This window comes from Bubalus kerabau, chromosome 8 (genome assembly GCF_029407905.1).
Source record: "Bubalus kerabau isolate K-KA32 ecotype Philippines breed swamp buffalo chromosome 8, PCC_UOA_SB_1v2, whole genome shotgun sequence".
NCBI lineage: Eukaryota > Metazoa > Chordata > Mammalia > Artiodactyla > Bovidae > Bubalus > Bubalus kerabau.
In genome coordinates, this window is record NC_073631.1 from 37,074,211 (window position 1) to 37,098,752 (window position 24,542).

The 24,542-nt window shown below is 38.8% G+C and overlaps 1 protein-coding gene and 1 long non-coding RNA gene across 2 annotated transcripts in view; one reads left to right on the forward strand and one right to left on the reverse strand.

Moving 5' to 3' along the window:
- Window positions 1-1,232, forward strand: part of LOC129659044 (uncharacterized) — a 464,676-nt gene extending 463,444 nt beyond the window's left edge. Inside the window, exon 7 of the mRNA XM_055590091.1 lies at window positions 611-1,232. Coding sequence (XP_055446066.1) covers window positions 611-645 — 35 coding nt within the window. The 3' untranslated portion in view covers window positions 646-1,232. The remainder of the gene's footprint in view (window positions 1-610) is intronic.
- LOC129659046 (uncharacterized) lies at window positions 546-24,067 on the reverse strand. The gene is made up of 5 exons (XR_008717764.1): window positions 23,802-24,067; window positions 23,312-23,394; window positions 21,568-21,696; window positions 9,240-9,433; window positions 546-676 (listed from the first exon to the last, which is right to left on the reverse strand). It is a non-coding gene; the product is annotated as an uncharacterized LOC129659046 (long non-coding RNA).
- Between the last annotated feature and the right edge of the window lie 475 nt (window positions 24,068-24,542).

Here is a 24,542-nt window from a genome sequence, read left to right on the forward strand (position 1 = left end):
GAATTGGACTAGAAAGAAAGCTGGGCACTGAAGAATTGATGCTTTTGAACTGTGGTGTTGGAGAAGACTCTTGAGAGTCCCTTGGACTGCAGGGAGATCCAACAAGTCCATCCTGAAGGAAATCAGCCCTGAATGTTTTTGGAAGGACTGATGTTGAAGCTGAAAGTTCAATACTTTGGGCACCTGATGAAAAGAGCTGAGTCATTTGAAAAGACCCTGAAGCTAGGAAAAATTGAAGGCAAGAGAAGGGGATGACAGAGGATGAGATGGTTGGATGGCATCACCGACTCAATGGATATGAGTTTGAGTAAACTCTGAGAGTTGGTGATGAACAGGGAGGCCTGGCATGCTGCAGTCCATGGGGTCACAAAGAATCGGACATGACTGAGCGACTGTACTGTACTGAACTTTTTGCTGGAGTGAGGGACCCTGTGTTTAACTCAACCGGAAACAAGGAAATCTGCACTTAGTTTTTATTTCACTAGGAATCCTCTAAGCTCTTGAGATATATTTAAAGTTTTTTTTTTTTTTTTTTTAAAGTTGATGTTTTCTTGAAAGGCATTGTCAGACAGACCTCGTGACTGTCCTTTGTGTCTGAATTGCATTCCAGGGTCCTGTGAGAGGAATGATCTCTACTTCCTTTGAATCTGCCAATCTTCAGGGACTCTTCTGAGTACTGAAAGTCATCAGAGATATAAAAACATCAGACAGTATGTAATCATAAACTGCCAGATCCCAAAACTATTATTACCTCCCTCAAATTGTTTTGGGTCTCTCATTTACTCACCAGCTATTAAGTGCCTAGAGGACCTTCTTCTCTGTTAGCCAATTGAGGTATAGAGGTCTGTAATTCATGGAGCTTACATGTTATGGGAATACAGACAATAGTGAAGAGGTGATTTCAGGGAAACTCAGATGTTATGCAGGAAGTAAAACAAGGTGGTGCTATAGAGAATAACTTAGTAGAAAATACTAATTTAGAATAGATGTTCATGAAGTAGTTTTCCTAGCATGTGACACCTGAGTCAGGACTTGAATAATGAATAGTAGCCAACCATGTAAAATCTAAAACTTAAATATTCCTGGATATATTTCACAATAAATAAATATCATGCCCAAGCATTTGGAAATATAAAGATACAGTCTCAAGCATCAACACTGCTTACATGAATACTTAAAAACTTTAAAATATCTTCAAATTATCATATTCCATGTTCTTTTAAAATACAGTATTATAATAAAATGACTTAAACTAAAAGCAGAGACATTACTTTGACAACAAATGTCTGTCTAGTCTAGGCTCTGGCTTTTCCAGTGGTCATGTATGGATGTGAGAGTTGGACTGTGAAGAGAGCTGAGCACCGAAGAATTGATGCTTTTGAACTGTGGTGTTGGAGAAGACTCTTGAGAGTCCCTTGGACTGCAAGGAGATCCAACCAGTCCATCCTAAAGGAGATCAGTCCTGGGTGTTCATTGGAAGGACTGATACTAAAGCTGAAACTCCAGTACTTTGGCTACCTTATGTGAAGAGTTGACTCACTGGAAAAGACTCTGATGCTGGGAGGGATTGGAGGCAGGAGGAGAAGGGGACTACAGAGGATGAGATGGCTGGATGGCATCACTGACTTGATGGACGTGAGTCTGAGTGAACTCTGGGAGTTGGTGATAGACAGGGAGGTCTGATGTGCTGCGATTCATGGGGTCACAAATAGTCGGACATGACTGAGCGACTGAACTGAACTGAACTGAAATTAACAACAGTGTGAGACAGATCATGCTGTTTACAGTCAAAAGTAGATTATCAGTTCCTTAGCAATACTGTGGAGAAGGCAATGGCACCCCACTCCAGTACTCTTGCCTGGAAATTCCCATGGACAGGGGAGCCTGGTAGGCTGCAGTCCATGAGGTCGCTAGGAGTCAGACACGACTGAGCAACTTCACTTTCACTTTTCACTTTCATGCATTGGAGAAGGAAATGGCAACCCACTCCAATGTTCTTTCCTGGAGAATCCCAGGGATGGGGGAGCCTGGTGGGCTGCCATCTATGGGGTCGCACAGAGTTGGACATGACTGAAGCGACTTAGCAGCAGCAGCAGCAGCAGCAGCAATACTTGTGATATAAATTTATTGTTCCAAAGTCTGGTCTAGGTCTCTGATAAGACTAAGTCAATATGTCTCAATCACTGTCTCCCTTTTATTAAGATACAATTTCTCTCAAATATTTTTACCAATTTGACAGCTTCTGCTACTTTAAATATTCTGAAAGAGCTTTAGCTGTCTTAGTAACTTTCAGAGACCTTGAGATATATAATTTAAACTGATTTAAAAGAAGTGCATTCCCCTTTAACTTACTCATGCTATCAGTATTATTTTCACTAAGGCTGCTGCTACTGCTGCTAAATCACTTCAGTCGTGTCCGACTCTGTGCGACCACATAGACGGCAGCCCACCAGGCCCCGTCGTCCCTGGGATTCTCCAGGCAAGAACACTGGAGTGGGCTGCCATTTCCTCCTCCAATGTATGAAAGTGAAACGTGAAAGTGAAGTCGCTCAGTCGTGTCTGACTCTTAGCGACCCCATGGACTGCAGCATACCAGGCTCCTCTGTCCATGGGATTTTCCAGGCAACAGTACTGGAGTGGGGTGCCATTGCCTTCTCCCACTAAGGCTAAACCTACCTAAAATGGGAGAGATGACATGGCTGATAAGGTTAAGATAAAACAAGGATATCTGCAATTCCAATGACAAAGTCCAGAGAATTGTCACCAGTCCACTCAAGATGAATTTCCGAAACATTAAGAGATATGCTGGCATTTGTGTTTATGTTATGTCTGGTGCATCAATGATTTGATTACTTTTGTTTAATATGCTAAAACCTCTCAGGTGGCTCAGTGGTAAAGAATCTGCCTGTCAAAGCAGGAAACAGAAGAGTCATGGATTCAATTCCTGGGTCGGGAAGATCCCATGGAGGAGGAAATGGCAACCCACTCCAGTGTTCTTTCCTGGAAAATCCCATGGACAGAGGAGCCTAGAGAGCTACTGTCTATGGGGCTGCAAAAAGTTGGACATGACTGAGCACCACCACCAACTCCAAATACCAAACTGGAAAAAGTACCATACTTTAAACAGCAATATGATACAGACACATACAAACATGGAAAATCAGAAAATCATTTCCTTGTTTTTAAATAGCACTGTCTCTTGAAAAATTAAACTTATAGATAAGTGTCAAGAAGAGATTTTACATTAAACCATAAAGCTACTAACAAGTGTAAATCAGGAGCTGTAACTGCCTCTTAGATGACAAGTTTAAGTTTTTTTCATTTCCTTCAGTTCTTAAAAATATCCTGTTTAGCCCCATTTTATACCAGAAACTGAGAATCAAAGGTTACACAAGGTCCTTGTGGAAGGCTGAAAAATCTTTGGGTTGTCTAAGATTTAGCTCCTAATCCCTGCAAGGAAACAGATTATCCCCTGCAACCTCCAGAGGAGTGCAGTCCTGCCAACCCCTTGGATTTGGCCCAGTGAAACAGATTTTGAACCTCAGATCTATAAGAGACTGTGTGCTGTTCTAAGCCACCAAGAATGTGGTACTTTGTTAGCACAGCCATTGGAAACTAATACTATCATAAAGATAAACATGTTGAATTCCAGCTTAGAACCAATCTATCCCCCCCTTCTAATACAGCACCTTGCTATGTTGTTTTCTAGAAGAGACTTTAAAGTGGCAAATAGCAATTAAATGGGCACATTCTTCATTTGAATTTACAGTTTCATGAGGCTGTCCTAACTGGTGAAGTGAAGTGAAAGTTGCTCAGTCGTGTCCAACTATTTGTGACCCAAATCGACTATACAATCTATGGAATTCTCCAGGCCACAACACTGGAGTGGGAAGCCTTTCCCTTCTCCAGGGTATCTTCCCAACCCAGAGATTGAACCCAGGTCTCCTGCATTACAGGCGGATTCCTTACCAGCTGAGCCATAAGGGAACCCCAACAATACTGGAGTGGGTAGCCTATCCCTTCTCCAGAGGATCTTCCTGACCCAGGAATCGAACTGGGGTCTCCTGCATTGAAAGCAGATTCTTTACCAACTGAGCTATCAGGAAAGCCCTGTCTTAACTGGTAGATCCGGTTGGCTTCTTCATCTAAAATTCAATTATTTATAGTTTTTTAAAAGATGGAACCAAGCCTTGGAAAATTATTGACACTAGTTATTTCCACAGAGTTTTTTAGCAGAAACTTAGAGGCTACAGCTCCTTTAATTTGTAAGATATGCATACTTTCCAACCTAGTCAATTATTCTTGAATTTTTCATGACACAACATTTTGTATACAGAATTTAAATTTATTGACATACTCATCCCAACAATAATCACTACTCTGTTGTATTTTGGACTAAATAAGGAGTTGCAAAGAATGATATCCTTTGTTTGCTGCTGCTGCTGCTAAGTCACTTCAGTCATGTCCGACTCTGTGCGACCCCATAGATGGCAGCCTACCAGGCTCCGCCGTCCCTGGAATTCTCCAGGCAAGAACACTGGAGTGGGCTGCCATTTCCTTCTCCAATGCATGAAAGTAAAAAGTGAAGTGAAGTCGCTCAGTCGTGTCCGACTCTTTGCGACTCCATGGACTGCCGCCTTCCAGGCTCCTCCGTCCATGGGATTTTCCAGGCAAGAGTACTGGAGTGGGGTGCCGTTGCCTTCCCTGATCCTTTGTTTACTACTCTGGAAAATACCAGAAAGATAAGAGAAGAAGTTCAAAGGCAAAGCTGAAGGAATAAAGGGTACCAAACTAATAAACTGAATCAGGCAATTTATCAGGTTACTGATTGCAATTTCAGTGCTGAGTCAAAAGCTACTACTCCTCCTCCTCCTACTAAGTCGCTTCAGTCCTGTCCAACTCTGTGCAACCCCATAGACAGCAGCTCACCAGGCTCCACCATCCCTGGGATTCTCCAGGCAAGAACACTGGAGTGGGTTGCCATTTCCTTCTCCAATGCATGAAAGTGAAAAGGGAGAGTGAAGTGGCTCAGTCGTGTCTGACTCTTCGCGACCCCATGGACTGCAGCCTACCAGGCTCCCCCGTCCATTGGATTTTCCAGGCAAGAGTACTGGAGTGGGGTGCCATTGCCTTCTCCGGAGTCAAAAGCTAGATGATTTCTTTTAGGAGTAATGCCCTTGTTTCTGGGAGAGGGCATGACAACAACCTACAATATAAAAACAACAGAGAATCTCATACGTGGGAACCTACTTATCAGCCAGATTCCAGAAAAGGAAGAGTGAAATAGTATTCAAAGCTGAAGAACAGTGATAAGACTGGGGGTTTGAATGGTTGAATGGAGTGGACAGACAGGGAAGGGGGCTTGGAATAAAAAGCATAGGACTGAGGAATAGGGATAAGGAGTCTGAAAACGAGAGCTCCAGAAGGGTACAAACTGTATCTTATCACTTAAAAAAGAGTTATTTCAGTGCCTGTGCTGTGCCAAGGACTTGTCAAAGTAAAATTTTAAGCTGAATAGTCAGAACTGGAACAGCATCATGTTTGAATGAGCAGCAGTGATAGGGCTGAGCACAAGAGTGTGAGGTGGTTAAATCCTTCTGTTTCAGGTCAAATTTCTTCACTGAAATTGAGGTCAATCTGAGTCTGAGCTGATACTTGAGAGCATGATTCTAATGTGAATAGCAAGTTGTACTTCCAAAGGTTAGGAACTTGACTGACAGAAATGCTGTGCTCCTTTACTGTGCCAAGAAACAGTACATTAATTAAAAATTTTTTGAATGCATGGCTAGTTTAGTTTTATATGTCAAACTATTAGCTCTCCACATAAAAATCAAGGTCTTAATACGTCTTCAAAATCTGTAAAGCTAAGACTTGATGGATTTTATCTGTCAGAAGTCCTGCATGTAGGAATGTACTAAACAAAGGAAAGTGGAGGCGAAGGGGACGACAGAGGATGAGATGGCTGGATGGCATCACCGACTTGATGCACATGAGTTTGGGTGAACTCCCGGAGTTGGTGATGGACAGGGAGGTCTGCCTGGCATGCTGCGATTCACGGGGTCGCAAAGAGTCGGACACAACTGAGTGACTGATCTGAACTGAACTGAACTGAGACTAAGGCAAGGCTGAAGGGATGGGAAAAAGTTTATGTTATTCTAAGTAAAAACTGGATGCTAATGGATAATTTCAGGTAGCAAAGGTACATTAAATGACCACGTTATTAAAGATCAATTTGATTATCCGATGTAAAGGGAATTGAAGGTGGAAAGAGGGAAAAGAGAAACCTCTTAGGAGGCTACTTCCATATTCTAAATGGAACACAATGATAACAGGGCTGGTAAGAGTAAAGTTAAAGAGAAAAATTTATGATACATTTTTAAGTTAAGGCAGAAGAATTTGGCACTGACAAGTTACATATATGTGTTTATGTGAATATGGTGGTAATCAGGAGAAATTCAGATTAAAATAACTGGGTGGCATGTCTAGGAATTCACTAAGATGAAAGGATTAGTGGAGAAACAGGATTATTAACTGATGGACTTGTTAGGAAAGAGGAAAGACAATCAAAAGACTGTTTTGTGAAATTTATCATGTTTATGAGACATTTTGGTAGAAATGATCAGGTAATCAATTAGATATATAATAAGATGTTCAATGAGATATTTGGGAATTATAATCCCATATATGGGTACCCACACACCTGACCTGCCTCTTGAGAAACCTATATGCAGGTCAGGAAGCAACAATTAGAACTGGACATGGAACAACAGACTGGTTCCAAATAGGAAAAGGAGTTCGTCAAGGCTGTATATTGTCACCCTACTTATTTAACTTATATGCAGAGTACATCATGAGAAATGCTGGGCTGGAAGAAGCACAAGCTGGAATCGAGATTGCTGGGAGAAATATCAATAACCTCAGATATGCAGATGACACCACCCTTATGGCAGAAAGTGAAGAAGAACAAAAGAGCCTCTTGATGAAAGTGAAAGAGGAGAGTGAAAAAGTTGGCTTAAAGCTCAACATCCAGAAAACTAGGATCATGGCATCTGGTCCCATCACTTCATGGCAAATAGATGGGGAAACAGTGGAAGACTTTATTTTTTTTGGGGGGGGGCTCCAAAATCACTACAGATGGTGACTGCAGCCATGAAATTAAAAGATGCTTACTGCTTGGAAGGAAAGTTATGACCAACCTGCTGCTGCTGCTAAGTTGCTTCAGTCGTGTCCAACTGTGTGTGACCCCATAGACAGCAGCCCACCAGGTTCCCCCATCCCTGGGATTCTCCAGGCAAGAACACTGGAGTGGGTTGCCATTTTCTTCTCCAATGTATAAAAGTAAAAAGTGAAAGTGAAGTCACTCAGTCGTGTCCGACTCTTAGTGACACCATGGACTGCAGCCCAGTAGGTTCCTCCGTCCATGGGATTTTCCAGGCAAAAGTACTGGAGTGGGGTGCCATTGCCTTCTCTGATGACCAACCTAGATAGCATATTAAAAAGCAGAGACATTACTTTGCCAACAAAGGTCTGTCTAGTCAAGGCTATGGTTTTTCCAGTGGTCACGTATGGATGTGAGAGTTGGACTGTGAAGAAAGCTGAGCGCTGAATAATTGATGCTTTTGAACTGTGGTGTTGGAGAAGACTCTTGAGAGTCCCTTGGACTGCAAGGAGATCCAACCAGTCCATCCTAAAGGAGATCAGTCCTGTGTGTTCATTGGAAGGACTGATGTTGAAGCTAAAACTCCAATATTTTGGCCACCTGATGTGAAGAGCTGACTCATTTGAAAAGACCCTGATGTTGGGAAAGATTGAAGGCAGGAGGAGAAGGGGACAACAGAGGATGGGTTGGTTGGATAGCATCACTAACTCGATGGGCATGAGTTTGGGTGGACTCTGGGAGTTGATGATGGACAGGGAGATCTGGTGTGCTGTGGTTCTTGGGGTCACAAAGAGTCGGACACGACTGAGAGACTGAAATGGACTGAAATGATATGGCTACCCACTCCAGTATTCTGGCATGGAGATTCCATGGACTGTATAGCCCATGGTTTTGCAAAGAGTCAGACACAACTGAGCAACTTTCACTGTCATTTTCATATGGTATATAGAGCCATGTAAAATTTTAAGATCACTAGGAGAGGGTATAGAAGAGAAGAAAAGAGAGGCCTACAGGAAATCCTACAGGATCCCTTTGAGAAGGAGATAGCATATACAGACTGAGAAAGGATGGAAAATAAAATAGGGAATAAAAATCAAGAAAAGTGAGGCATCATGGAAACCAAAGGAGGGGATATTTTAGGAAGAACGCAGTGGTCAAGTGTAGCATATGGTGAGAGGTTGCCTAAGGTGAAGACAGACAAATGTCCACTGGAATTGTCCAAAGGAAGGTCTTTAGTCATGTTGACAAGTGACATTTCAATGGACTGTAGACTTTCATCAGCCCAAGTGAAATAGGTAAAAGAGTGAATGGTAAATGAAGCACTGGAAGAGTGTACATACATTACTGAGAGGTTTTGCTTAGAAGGGGAATATAGAAACTGAGTGGTTTCTGGGAAAATATGCATCCGTTAAGAAATAAAATGTACTGATAGAACAAACTGGGGGTGGGGGGAGAGATTGATGATGCAGGAAAAGAAGGAATACTTAGAAGAGTAAGACCCTGAGGAGGCAAGAGTGAAATTGTCCTGGATCTGGAACTTATGCAGGGAAGTTGTCCTTTTAAAAAAGTAGTATTTTCTCTACTATAATAGAAGAGAAGCTACAGAATCTAAGCAAAATCTACATGGGTGGATTCTGTTTTGAGAAGGTGAATCCTTTCCTTTTGATCATGTGTTTTCTTATTTGGGCTTCCTTGGTGCCTCAGTGGTGAAGAATCCTCCTGCAATGCAAGAGATGAGGTTTTGATCCCCAGGTTTGGAATATCCCCTGGAGGAGGGTATGGGAACCCACTCCAGTATTTTTGCCTGGGAAATCCCATGGGCAGAGGAGCCTGATTGGCTATAGTCCATGGGGTCACAAAAGAGTCGGACATGACTTAGTGACTAAACAACAACAAATTTTCTTATTTAGTTATCAAGTGGCATCATCAGCTGATTCAGAAAAAGGAAGGGAGGGCTATGAAAGGCTAGTAGAGCTTATATGCTGGAATACCTGAAGGACCAAGAATACCTGGCACATAGAAATCCTCACAATTCTATGCTGAAGGAATGAATGGAAAGAGAGAGAGAGGAAACTCTTACCTTGGAGAGTAGAAGAGTTGGCTTACAAGGGGTATATAACAGGATTTTGTAACAAACTGCACATCCAGTTTTCACCTGTTCACTCCTTTAGATTTCTCTTGTTAATGACTGGTTTTGGCATAGGAAAGCATCCCAGTTCCAGGCCAATGAAATGCAAGAGGGATTCTTCAAAAAGCTTCTCTTATGTGTCTTTGCTTTTAAAGAAAAATGAGCATTGGTTAAAAATAGCTGTGGCAGATTCGTTTTGATGTTTGGCAAAACTAATACAGTGTTTCAGGTTTAAAAATAAAATTTAAAAAAAAAAAGAAAAAAAATAGTCCTTTTCTGTCTCTAGTTAGTGATGGGTTAAATAATGAAAAGGGAACTAGCCAAAAGTTTAAAAAATGGCAGAGTAGAAAAACAGCACTCAAGCAAAGCACTAGCATTTGAACAGAGCAGAAGTGCCTTGCTTTGGGCCCTGGAATTTGGCAACTCTGAGGACCTGAATCATCACAAACCAACCAAAAACACACTTGTTAAAAAACATAAACACCAACAAAAAAACCCACTGGTGAATTGTTCAATAGGATTTTATGCTCAATAGGTACACAGTTTTTAACCTGTAACACTAAACATCACCTTTCATGGTTAATGTAGAACTGCCAGATAAAATACAGGACACACATGTAAGTTTGAATTCCATATATATAATGACATTGCTTGTGATATTGGGGACATACCCATATGCATGCATGTGTGCTAAGTTGCTTCAGTCATGTCTGACTCTTTTTGACCCTATGAACTGTTAGCCCACCAGGCTCTTGTGTCCATGGGATCACCAGGCAAGAATACTGGAGATGGTTTGCCATGCCCTCTCCTCCAGAGGATCCTCTCAATCCAAGGATCAAACCCTCATCTCTTATAGCTCTTGCCCTGGCAGGCGGGTTCTTTACCACTAGTGACACATGGGAAGACCCACATACCCATATGAAAGTGTGTTATTTATCTTAAACTTAAATTTAATTGAGTAATCAAAACCTGTATTTTCTAAAGCTGGTATTCTGAGACTAATGAACCTCTCTGCAGGTGTCCTTAACAGGAAACGTGATGACATCAAAGGGCTGTGAACTCTGGGTGAGGTCACTGCTGGATCTGGAAGACAGATGTTGCTTTGGGGTACTGCTGCTGCTAAGTTGCTTCAGTCGTGTCCAACTCTGTGTGACCCCATAGATGGCAGCCCACCAGGCTCCCCTGTCCCTGGGATTCTCCAGGCAAGAACACTGGAGTGGGTTGCCATTTCCTTCTCCAATGCATGAAAGTGAAAAGTGAAGGTGAAGTCGCTCAGTCGTGTCCGACTCTTAGCGACCCCATGGACTGTAGCCCACCAGCTCCTCCGTCCATGGGATTTCCAGGCAAGAGTACTGGAGTGGGGTGCCATTGCTTTGGGGTACAGAGAACATTTAAACAGAAAGTGCCTACATTAAAATAGACAAATACATTCTTGCTTTTAATGTACAAAATCTTTTCATACAGCAAAAATGCAACAGATACTAATGCTGTCATTACTCAGTAGTGCTAAACATCCATTTTATTTTTTCCCTTGTTGTTTGAATTTATAGTTTAGAAGTCCTCATGATTTAGTGCAGAATTCACATATGCTCATGACAGCTGGGAAATATTTGGCTGTATTAAACAGTCTATTTATTGTCATTTAGTGGCTAAGTCGGAGAAGGCAATGGCAACTCACTCCAGTACTCTTGCCTGGAAAATCCCATGGACAGAGGAGCCTGGTAGGCTGCAGTCCATGGAGTTGCAAAGAGTTGGACACGACTGAACGACTTCACTTTCACTTTTCACTTTCCTGCATTGGAGGAGGAAATGGCAACCCACTCCAGTGTTCTTGCCTGGAGAATCCCAGGGACGGGGGAGCCTGGTGGGCTGCCGTCTATGGGGTCGCACAGAGTCGGACACGACTGAAGCGACTTAGCAGCAGCAGCAGCAGCAGTGGCTAAGTCATATCCAAGTCTTGTGACCCATGGACTGTAGCTTGCTGGGCTTCTCTGTCCATGGTATTTCTCAGGCAAGAATACTGGAGTCAGTTGTCACTCCTTCTCCAGGGGATCTTCCTGACCCAGGGACCGAACCCATGTCTACGGCATTGGCAGGCTTCTTTACCACTGAGACATCTGGGAAGCCCCAAACAGTGTATACTGTAGGCCCACTTGTAACATGCATAAAGAAAGATACTGATTCATTATATTGATGACTAGATGGTCAATAAAAGCTAGAAGACTAAATAGTTTTCATTATTAAAATTTACTTGGTAAAATCAAATTAATTATACACCAAATGAAGCATATAATTTTAATATACTTTATCTATTATATTTTATTCTCAAGTTTCTGAAGCATGGTACTTACCTAGTACCATTCTAGATACATAGGAAGAATGTTAATTTATTACAATAAAGAGCTGCCTGAAGGCCTTAGGGCTTAAATTGCTCCTGTGACCCTAGGTGGAAAAGGCTGAAAGGATATATAGATTTTAATTTAATGAGCAGAATAGTGCATTAACCCTAGCTATGCTATGTTAAGTCACTTCAGTCGTGTCCGATTCTGTGCGACCCCTTATATGTCAGCCCACCAGGCTCCCCCGTCCCTGGGATTCTCCAGGCAAGAGCACTGGAGTGGGTTGCCATTTCCTTCTCCAATGCATGAAAGTGAAAAGAGAAAGTGAAGTCGCTCAGTCGTGTCCGACTCTTAGCGACCCCATGGACTGCAGCCTACCAGGCTCCTCTGCCCATGGGATTTTCCAGGCAACAGTACTGGAGTGGGGTGCCATTGCCTTCTCCATATTATTAAATCATAAACTTCAACAATCACTAAACTATATAATTGAGATGTCAGGTATTTACTAATGAATACACTATACTAACTACATTATATTATTATTAATGTTAAATATTATTATTTATTAATGTTATATACATATATATATGCATAACCAGATATATAAATTTAAATTATTATTTTAGTCTTCATTCCTTTACAATGATATTTAGCCTTAATTATTTAGCTCTCTGTGCATTCATGCCCTTGTGATATATCTTTGCAACTTATTGCATTAGTAATAGTTTACTTTCCTATCCCTTATAACATGATAACCTTGTAATTTGTTTTGTTTAACAGAATATACCAGAAGGGATAATTACTAAACAAAAAGTTCATTCTTGTATATATGTCCTATAAATCGACCTCTTTGTGAGAGTTAAATGGTAGATGTTTTAAAAAGAAAAGAATCTGATCTCACCTGTTTTTGTCTTCAGATAATAAGCTTTTTTTTTTTTTTTTCACTGTGTGGTTGTCTTTGCTGGACTTCCCTGGTGGCTCAGATAGTAAAGAATCTGCCTGCAATTCAGGAGACCTAGGTTAGATCTCTTTGGCTACAGCACTCATTTCCTGGGGATACAGAGGCTCGCTCTTTAATATTCTCCTAGATATCTCAGCTTGGGAGTTCTTGCCATCAACAGTGAACAGAGATGCTCCAGGTAGTAATTCATACATTACAACACCTAAACTCCGCCAGTCAACTGAGTGCTGTAGCCAAAGACCTGATCCAGCGTCTCAGGATGAAAGATCCCAAGAAGAGACTGGGATGTGGTCCACACGATGCAGATGAAATCAAAGAACATCCCTGTTTTCAGAAAATAAACTGGGATGATTTAGCTGCCAAGAAAGTGCCCGCACCTTTTAAGCCAGTCTTCCGAGATGAATTAGATGTAACTTTGCAGAAGAATTCACAGAAATGGACCCCACCTTCTCTCCTGCAGCTCTGCCCCAGAGCTCCAAGAGGCTGTTCCAGTGAATGCCTGGCAAATCCCATGGACAGAGGAGCCTGGTAGGCTGCAGTCCATGGGGTCGCTAGGAGTCGGACACGACTGAGCGACTTCACTTTCACTTTTCACTTTCATGCATTGGAGAAGGAAATGGCAGCCCACTTCAGTATTCTTGCCTGGAGAACCCCAGGGATGGGGGAGCCTGGTGGGCTGCCATCTAAAGGGTCGCACAGAGTTGGACACGACTGAAGCGACTTAGCAGCAGTAGCAGCAGGTTAGATCTCTGGGTCAGGAAGATCTCCTGGAGAAGGAAATGGCTGCCCCCTCCAGTATTCTTGCCTGGAGAATTCCATAGACAGAGGAGCCCAGCGGGCTACAGTTGATGGGGTCGCAGAGTCAGACACGATTGACTAAAGAGTACAATATTGCTATTTCTTTATCACCTACCACTGCTTTGTATCATGCTTCACTCTGAGCAGAACATATTCAGAGTTAAAACAGCTTTAACTGCTTTGTCTTAAAAATATTTTACTGTAACTTCTTTTCCATCTAAATTTTTCACTAGAGCTTTTCAAAAAATTGTCAAGTCAGCAATTGAGCTACATGTACTAAAACCGATAAACTTAAGAAACTCTTGATCTGTTATCATGATATTTTGAGACATATTGACTAAAGCCAGTTACCAAGTAAGAGTATTTTTCTTAGTGGTGGCACTAAAATTTTTTTGGCATTTTCAGGTTATGACCTGACAATTTTTGAGTTAAATAAATCTTATTCTTTGTCCTATGGAAAAGCTTACTGTTCTAGCAAAACACTGCCTAGGAACAGTGAGAGTCTGTTTATTTAAAAACATAGTTCATAAGTTTATTTCCATTAGTAACACATTTTTTATAGAATGAACTTATCTGTATAAAACATAAATGTTGCTTTCTAATATTTACTGTTATTTCCATTTAAACATTAAAAATTGACATTTTAAAATTATAACAGATGTCTATTAATTTAGAAATGGGAAATGTTTATGCCACAAGTAAATGTCTAATCTTACAGTCACTTTGAACATCACTTTGGGTGCAAATGGACAATTGCATTATATGTTTACAGAATTCAAAGCTTAAAATTCAGTGGGGAATCTCAGTCTGAGTCTCCTGGCCTGAGTACAACCATCCACTCCCACTGTGGTCTGAGATGATCCAGGTAATCATTAAAGAACTCAGATGCACAAAAAGAGTTACCTTGGTTTCTCAAGCAAGTGCCTCAATAAGCTTTATTAGGCTTTTTGTGGAAAAAGCTGTGGAAAATTTTCAGAGCAAATATGGAAATGTCCCAAATCAGGTGCCTTGGGTATTTTCTTCAACAGAGTTAATTCTTAGTTAGAACTTCTCCATTTTATCCAGTCCTCAGTAACAACTAGTTGGACAGATAAACTATGTAGCTTTTCCTGAAAAGCTGATTTATCATGCTATATTCAAGATCCACCTAAAGTGGATACTGATAAAGATAAAATCATAAGGTTCTTTGCAACTAATTGGTTTAAGCATTCTAACATTACTTATTATAGAATAATTACATCAATGTTTATACATATACATACATGTATACATACATAAATATATGTACATATGTATATACAGGGGGCCCTTGAACAACATGAGGGTTAGGGGTGCTCACAGAGTTGAAAATCCAGCCATAACTTGGCCCTGCACATCCCTGGTTCTGCATTCCAGGATTCAACCAACCATGGATCATGTAGTATTGTAATACATATTTAAAAATGCACATATAAGTGGACCCTTGCAGTTCAAACCTGTGTTGTTCAAGCATTACCTGTACATATCAATATAAACAGTATATACTAATGCATGTGTATGTGTATAAACATATGTCTATATCACACATATGTATGCATGCATACTATATCGCTTCATTCATGTCCACATCTTATGACCCTATGGACTGTAGCCCACGAGGCTCTTCTGTCCATGGGATTCTCCAGGCAAGGATACTGGAGTGGGTTTTCATGCCCTCCTCCAGGGGATCTTCCTGACCCAGGGATTGAACCCAAATCTCTTATGTCTCCTGCTTTGGCAGACAGGTTCTTTACTACTAGTGCCACCCAGGAAGCCCAAGTGTTAGCTGCTCAGTCATGTCTGACTCTCTGCAACCCCATGATCTGTAACCTGCCAGGATCCTCTGTCTATGGAATTCTCCAGGAAAGAATACTGAAGTGGGTAGCCATTCCCTTCTCCAGGGGATCTTCCTGACCCAGGGATCAAACCTGGGTCTCCTGCATGCAGGCTGATTCTTTACTGTCTGAGTCACCAGGGAAGCCCATCACACATACACTCCTTATACACTGGGCTGAATTGCTATTGATATCGTTTTCAGTTTTGTAATGCATTTTCATCCAGATGAAGCCCTACATTATGTTGTGGTTCTTTATTTTTTCTAGTGACTGATAAAAGTGTAACCTTTTTCTACTTAATACAGAATAATGATTCTCAACTTCCTTTCTCCCTTATCTGATTACAGAGCACATTCCCATCAGTAACATTTCTTGAAAATAATACTGATTCATTAGGGATTGAAACTCACTGTTCACCAGAAGGAAATACTACAAATCCAAGGGATAGCAATTTACCTTCACTGAGGGTTACAGTCACTTTCCTCTCTCACATTATAACCAATGATGTAGATTTTTGAACTTCAAAAAATAAAATTAGGATTTATTAGAAGATTTAAAGTGTTATGCTAAAAATAACTACTTAGTTCAAGGAAGACAAAAGAGGGGCAATGGAGAAACAAAAAAAAATCATCATGCACATAGAAAACAAAAAACAGAGAGATATAAATACAAACATACTAATAACCATAACAAATGTAAATAGATTAAAATGCAACAAAGTCACAGATTTCAGATTGCATTTCTAAAAAACCAATATTCTACTGTATGTGTTCTACAGAAGACACAATTCAGATTCAAAGACACAAATAGAATGAAAGTAAAGGATGGAAAAATAAAAGACTAAGACAAAAAATATTACTAGAGATGAATAGAAATATTTTTAATGTTTAAATGATTGGTCCACTAGGCAAATAGGACAATTATAAACAAGCATCTGCACAGAATCACAGTTCCTAAATACATAGAAACTGACAGAATTGAAGGAAAAACAGATAAATATTTGGGACTTCAATACCTTATTTGCAATATATATAATAATAAGGTAGAAGATAATAAGGAAACAGAAAATTTAAGAAAATCAACTAGATCTAACAGACATCTACAGAACACACCATCCAATTGGAGAAGAACATGCATTCTTCTTAAATAAATATGAGATATTCTCAAGGACCACAAACTATGTAAAACTAGCTTAAAGTGAAAGTATACAAAGTATAATTAGAAATCTACAACAAAAGGAAATTTATTGTAAAGTAATTACCTAATTAAAATAAATTTAAATTAGAATATTCACAATATGTGCATATTAAGTAACACATTCCTAAATAACCAATAGGACAAAAAAAAAACTAAATTACATATTTCTTTGAGGTTATTGGAAATAAAATCCAACATTCCAAAATTTATAGGATACAGATAAAGCAGTGCTCAGAGAAAATTTATAGCAATAAGTATTTATATTAAAAAGAAAGAAGAATTCAAGTGAGTAACTTAAAATAATAAACAATGCATCTGACAATCCTCAGAGGAAATTTCCAAGAGAACAAACAGTGAGCTTCAAGATATGTCAATAAAAACTAAATGAAAGTAAAGGAGAAAAAAATAAAATGCAGACTGGAATATCCAAGAGCTGTTGGACAGTTTTAAAAGTTGCAATTGTATATAGATGGAATATCAGAAGAGAAAAAAAGAGTATGGAGGATATGAATATCTGAAGTAGTAATAGCTGAGAACTTCCTAAAATTAAAGACAGGTACCAACTCACAGGTATGAGAAGCTCAGATAACAAAAAAAGGAATAAATACCAAAACCTAATCACACTAAATTGCTATGGATTGAATGTGTTCCTCAAAATTCGTATGTTGAAACCCTCATCCTCAGTGTGATGGTATTTGAGCCATTAGGACCTAGTTATGGTTAGATGAGGGATTAGCAGCCATGTAAGAAGACACAGCAAAGAGTCTGTTCTTCATCCCTCTCCACTAAGATGACACAACCAGAAGGTCGCTGCCTACAAGCCAAGGGAAGAAGTTTCACAATGAAACCTACTTTGCTGTCACCTTAATCTTGGACCACTAGCCTCCAGAATTATGAGGGGGAGAAGCCTGATTTTTAAGGAACTCAGTCTATGGTATTTTGTTATGGGCAGTTCAAGCAGACCAATACACGATCACCCTTACACAGTAAAAAACCCAAAACAAAGAGAAAAGTTTGAAAAAAGCCTTTTTCTTGGGGGTAGAGGGTGAAGATTGAGGCAGAGTACCTTAACCATAACTGAAGAAAGATCAGAAGCTAAGATACAGATGCTTGTCAGAAATTATGCAAAAAAGAAGACAGCAGATTAGAACATTTAAAGTGCTGGGGGGAAAAAAGCCTACCAACCTAGAATTCTGTATCTAGTACAATTACCATTCTAAAGTTAAGGAGAATACAAACATTGTCAGACAAACTAAATCTGAAGGAATTCACTGCAACCAGTCCTTACTTATGAAAAATATTAAAATATTTTTTTCAGGTCAAGGGAAAATTATATACATCAGAAATTTAGATCTCCTTAAGGAAATAAACATATGCTAGCACTAATCAAAATCTGTAATAATTTCAGATGAAGCTGACTTCAGGGGAAGGGATGTTATCAGGAATGTGGAGGACACTATAAAATGATGAATATCTCTCTTTCTTTGGCACAATTCTACTATCACACCTATCTAAGAAATTTAGCAATAATTTCTTTACATATAATACCATTTCTTATTGATAGCTTCTCATCTGTCTTATAACATCTGCTTAAAATCAGTTTGTTCAAATTGTTACTCAAATTAAGTTCATTGACTTGGTTGTTATGTTTCTGAGGTCTGTTACTCTAGAATGGTCTCCTTTCTCCAAGTCCTCCTGATTCTTGTTTTGCAACCTTGACACAATGCAAAAACCAAGTAAATTGTCAAGTGTTATGGATTGCATCAGTGATTTTTCTGTCTCGTTCCTTTGGATGCCATTTAAATTGATGGAGAAACAATTGTTTTTCTTATAAATTGGGAGCATTATCCAGAAGACTCAGGTTCAACTTTTGGAATAATGCTTCTAGGAGGTACACAGTATTTGACTATCTGGCCGTCTCACTTTTAATAGCAGTAAGACTGCTAAGCAGGATTAGCATTTATCTCATCCTTTGTAAAGCTCCCCATCAATCTTAGATCTAATTGTTTACTCCTCTGTCTGAAACAATTATTTAATTACAGAATACAAAGTGGAAATTTTCTCATTTGGCTAGTTCTTCCTCATTTATTAACTAAATTTTTCTATAATAAAAACATTTTCATTCATTAGGACTACTGAGTTATAGCAAATGTCATTAATATGAGATCAGTAGGGAAGATATTAAATCTTCCATCAATTACCAATTTCAGGGTAAAGAAGTGATGCTCTACATACCTAGGTGGTAACCAATAAAGGTTTTTGTTTGTGTTATTTATTAATTTTTAAATTGACACTATATCTTCTTTTTTAGTATCCTTATTAACTCAATGTTTTAAAATATATATTTCATATATATTAATCAACAAAATCTGATTTTACATTTGTTGCCAAAATTTCCCACCTTTGTTGGAGTTCCGTCATTTTAGTCCCAAAATCCTTTTGATATAACATTATTATACATTTATTATTATTATTATTATTATTTTTTTTTTGCTGTGATGCAGTATCACAGACTCACCTTGAACATTTCCTGTAATAGTCCTGGAGTCAGCCAATAATTTAAGACAACTAGTGGTTATAACATTTCAGAGTTCATAGTTTTGAGGACAGAGGTGCCTATTCCTACTGGGTTATTGTTATTTCTAGGTCTTTTTAGTGAATCAAACTAGGAAGGTAGGTTGGATTGATAGACAAATATACAGCATTTTTAAAGACAAAGCAAGACTCATAAAAAGGTCACACAGTCTTCACAGCTTAATCAAGTAACCTAACTAGAAAATAACTTTGTTAAAGTTATGTAAAATATATATTGTAGTTTTCACAGAAAAATAAAACACCAAAAAAAGGACACCTTTCAGGTGATCTTGTGTCTGTTGTTCACAGGAAACAACATCTTATCTAATGGATTTCAAACTTGCCATCACTTCATAGGAAATAGATGGGGAAACAGTGGAAACAGTGTCAGACTTTATTTTTTTGAGCTCCAAAATCACTGTAGATGGTGACTGCAGCCATGAAATTAAAAGACGCTTACTCTAGGAAGGAAAGTTATGACCAACCTAGATAGCATATTGAAAAGCAGAGACATTACTTTGCCAACAAAGGTTCGTCTAGTCAAGGCTATGGTTTTTCCTGTGGTCATGTATGGATGTGAGAGTTGGACTGTGAAGAAGGCTGAGCACTGAAGAATTGATGCTTTTGAAGTGTGGTGTTGGAGAAGACTCTTCAGAGTCCCTTGGACTGCAAGGAGACCCAACCAGTCCATTCTGAAGGAGATCAGCCCTGGGATTTCTTTGGAAGGAATGATGTTAAAGCTGAAACTCCAGTACTTTGGCCACCTCATGCGAAGAGTTGACTCATTGGAAAAGACCCTGATGCTGGAAGGGATTGGGGGCAAGAGGAGAAGGGGACGACAGAGGATGAGATGGCTGGATGGCATCACTGACTTGATGGACGTGAGTCTGAGTGAACTCCGGGAGTTGGTGATGGACAGGGAGGCCTGGCGTGCTGCGATTCATGGGGTCGCAAAGAGTCGGACAGGACTGAGTGACTGAACTGAACTGAAGCCATGGTCAGTCCCAGACCTTTACAATAGCACATCTTCAAAGAAAGGACTAGATAATAGCAAGCACTAATAATAGCACAACTTCAAAAAAGAAAGGACTAGTTAATAGCAATGCTTTAAAGAAAAACAGAAAAAGCCATTATTCCCACAGACCAGACCTTCCTAAACCTTCTAAGGTACAGTGAATATGAGCAGAATAGACTGAAACACAGAAAGAAAAGACCAGCTTAATTTCTTTAAGATTTCTTATTTTGTAACAGAAACCCATGCTTACTATGAGTTAAACTTAGCAATATTCTTGATATTTTTCATAATAATAATGGCTTATATTTATTGAGTACTCAGTATGTGCCAGGCAGTGTTCAGCGCTTTCCACATGTGTTCTCATTCAGTTCTCTCAATTCAGGGAACTGATCTTCAAAAAGATTAAGTAATGGACAGTTCTCAGTCATATGGTCAAGATCTGAACCCACCCCATCTGACTACATATACTTGTAAACATTATCCTTCAAAATAATGTGCCAATTTTATAGTGATTTTCAACACCCCCAGATCAGTTTCATAAAAAAGGTACACAAATACTTTATTTTTTTAAAATTTTATTTTATTTTTAAACTTTACATAATTGTATTAGTTTTGCCAAATATCAAAATGAATCCGCCACAGGTATACATGTGTTCCCCATCCTGAACACTCCTCCCTCCTCCCTCCCCATTCCATCCCTCTGGGTCGTCCCAGTGCACCAGCCCCACGATACTTTATTTTTAAAGGACTGCCTTAAAAGTTTAAGTTATCAGTGCCTCTAATCCATTCAGAGAGATCTAGAAAAACTGATCAAATATGCTCCCAAAGAATGAATATTTCTATCAAAGACTGGCGATATCACAGTGCAAGGGGTGAGGATTCAGAAGAAACTATGTCCTTATAGGTTTTTCTTACATTTATTTCTGTATCAACTCAGTTCCCTACTCTGGCTTCTGTTATAAAGAAAAAGCCAAGCTGCTCCATCCTCAGACAAGTCCCACCTTACCCAGGAGCCAGCTGAGGTGATAAGTAAGGAAGATGGTTAATGACAATGAGGCAAGCACTGTGTCTGTCTCACTTGTCCTCTGGCAGGATGAATGGCTAGTGACAGGTGGTAAATATATTTGACCACTCTGCCTATTTTGGCAAGTATAAATACTCCCATTTACCATGTAAACATGTTTGCTTAAAAATGTATTTTTCATAAAATTATGGTGACTCTCTGTGTTGGGATGGTAACACTGGTTTTTAAAAGAAAAATGGGAAATTGAAGATATAAGACACATAAGTAGTGTGTCTTATATAAGACATATATACTTATATAAGACATGTAAGTAGTAAGTTAGTTTTTATTCAAATTCTTTTCCTAAGTAGCATTGATTTTTTTTTCCAGAATGGATTAAAAAAAGGTACCTTTGGTTTTATACAGACATAAATATAGACATTGATACAGATATGCATCTAGGCATGTAAATTGACAGTAAAAAGACCACCTAGATTATACGTGTTTTAATCCGATACTTTTAATAATGAAATGACTTACCTTTCAGTAGACATGTAGGAAATCAGCCTGGAAATTGTGCATATTTTAGCAGTAGTCAAGCAGTCAAAAACCATCAACCTTTCTTTAGAAAACTTTCTGACAAAGAAGACTGGTGATATCACAGTGCACCTAACAGAGGTTAGGATTCACTTTAAGAAACTATTTCATTACAGGTTTTTCATCCACTTATTTCTGTATCAACTCAGCTCCCCACCCTGGCTTTTGTTGTAAAGAAAAAACCAAGTTGCTCCATCTGGAGACAAGTCTACCTATCTAAGAGTCAGCTGAGGTGCTAAAGAAGGAAGACAGTTAATGACAATGAGGGCAGTGTTGTGTCTGTCTCACCTGTGGTCTAGCAGGACGAGTGGCTGGTTGCAAATGTATTTGAACACTCTGCTTATCTAGGCAAGCATTAATACCCTCCAATTACCACATAAACACTTTGATTTAAAAATGTGTTTTTCGTAAAATTATGGTGATTCTCCGTGTTGGGAAGTAACATTGGTATTTAGAAGAGAGTTGGGAAAATGAAGATATATGACAAGTTGCAGTTAATATTTATTCAAATTCTTTTTGTAAGCAGTACTGTATTTTTTCATAACAGATTAAAAAATATACCTTTGGTTTTATATAGACATAAATGTAGACATTGATATAGATACATATATGGATTTAGGCATCTAAATTGATCATAAAACACCACCTAAACTATATATATTTTAATCAGATAATTATAATAATAAAATGACTTACCTTTTAGTGTAGGAAATTAGCCAGGAAGTTATACATATTTTAACAGTATTTAAGCAGCCAAAAATTGTCAACCTCTCTTTAGAAAATTTTAAAATAAATCAAGTTTGAAACCTCTAACTGTAATTCTGTTGACCACTGAGCTGTAGCAGCAGCTTTTGTAAATTATGTTCCTCTGAAAGCCCAGAATTAGAATGGATCAAGAAGGTATGGTACATATGTATAATGGAATATTACTCAGCCATAATAAAGAATGAAATAATACCATGTGCAGCAAGATGGATGTACCCAGAGATCATCATACTAAGTGAAATAAGTTAGAAGACAATTATCATATGATATCACTCATATGTAGAGTCTAATTTTTTAAAATGATACAAATGAACTTATTTACAAAACAGAAATAGGCTTAAAATATAGAAAACAAATTTATGGTTATGAAAGTGGAAACATGGGGTCAGGGGGGATAAATCAGGAGTTTAGGATTAACATATACACATTAGCATATATAAGATCGCCAAGGACCTAATGTATAGCACAGGAAAATATACTTAAAATTCTGGTCTTGACCAGGGGAGCTTTGTTAATGGCCCCAGGGTGTGAAAGAGATGACACTTTCAAAAGGATTGCCTGATGTAAAGAACAGGACTCTGTGGGAGAAGGCGAGGGTGGGATGATTTGAGAGAATAGCATTGAAACATGTATACTACCATATGTGAAATAGATCACCAGTCCAGGTTTGATGCCTGAGACAGGGTGCTCGGGGCTGGTGCACTGGGATGACCCTGAGGGATGGGATGGGGAGAGAGGCGGGAGGGGGTTCAGAATGGGGAACACATGTACATCCATGGCTGATCCATGTGAGTGTATGGCAAAAACCACTACAATACTGTAAAGTAATTAGCCTCCAATTAAAAGAAATAATTTATAAATAAATAAATTAAAAAGGAAAAAAAAAAAGGATTGCCTGTAAGAAGTCTCCGGAGTCACATACCTTGGCTGAATACTAGCTCCATTCTTGTTGGCTGTTTCACCTTCAACAAGATATTTAACCTCTCTGTGCCCAAATTTATTTATCTGTTAAAATAAAGATGATAAAATCATTTAGTTTATAGAGTTTTTACACAATTACATGTTATTGCATTTTCATGATTTTGGGGTAATTCCTGGCATATAGAAAATGCCATTCCTGCCATATATTATTTGGCTTAGTTTATTATCATTTTATCTATGTGTGTTCCTTTCTGAAAGTATTAATTTATCACATTAGTGAATAATCTGAGTAAGATAGCCATATTTAACAAATAAAAATACAAAACATGCAGTTAAATTTGAATTTCAGATAAATAATGACTGTCTTTTAAGTATAGCCCAAGTAGTTAATGCATACCAAGCAATTTTCAAACAACTTTCAACCCTCAAGTAACTATGCATTCCTGTAGTTTCAGAAAAGACCCAGAAGACCCAGATTGTTTCTCATTGACCTGGATTAGGATACAATCTTGTGAGTGAGTCAGTTACTATGACCAGGGACAGGAAGCACTTGTTTTTTGTTGCTTTGCTTTTGTCCACGATCGAGTCATCCTACGGTCAGTCTCACATGCAAGTCACAAAATGAGGTAAAAAGTGATATCTTCAACCAGGTCAAAAGGAGAAACCATGGACCCCTGCTAAAACTACTTAAAACAGAAACAATCTTGCTTCTGAAGGTGGAAAACCCAGAAGCTATCAAAAGAGAGATATGCAGATAATGAACAAAATGACATAGAACAAAGCAGAGCTAAGAGATGAGAGGCAGAAAGGTAAGATTAGGTTCACAAAAATGCTTGGTCCTATAAGCCAGCTGACCCGATTTAATATACTGCTGGCCTTTTCATTTGCAGGAACCATTAAACTTTCTATTCAGCTAACACCAATTTTCATTAGATCCTTCACACATAAAGCTGAAAGATTCTTAGCTAATGAAGCAAGTAAAGGTCATCTGCAAGGCTTGAAAACCAGAGAATAATCCAGGCCAGAAAACTGAGAATATTCTTAATATTGGTTATTCTTAATATCGGTCCCAGCACATGATTAACATTTAATAAATAATGATCATTGTTAATAGCATAATTATTACTTAGTAAATGTCTAAGGAATAAAACTAATGTAACTAATTTGATATGTGAGATCAAGTTGCAAACATACAGATTATCTGTTAAAGGGCACATAAAGCAACTCATTTA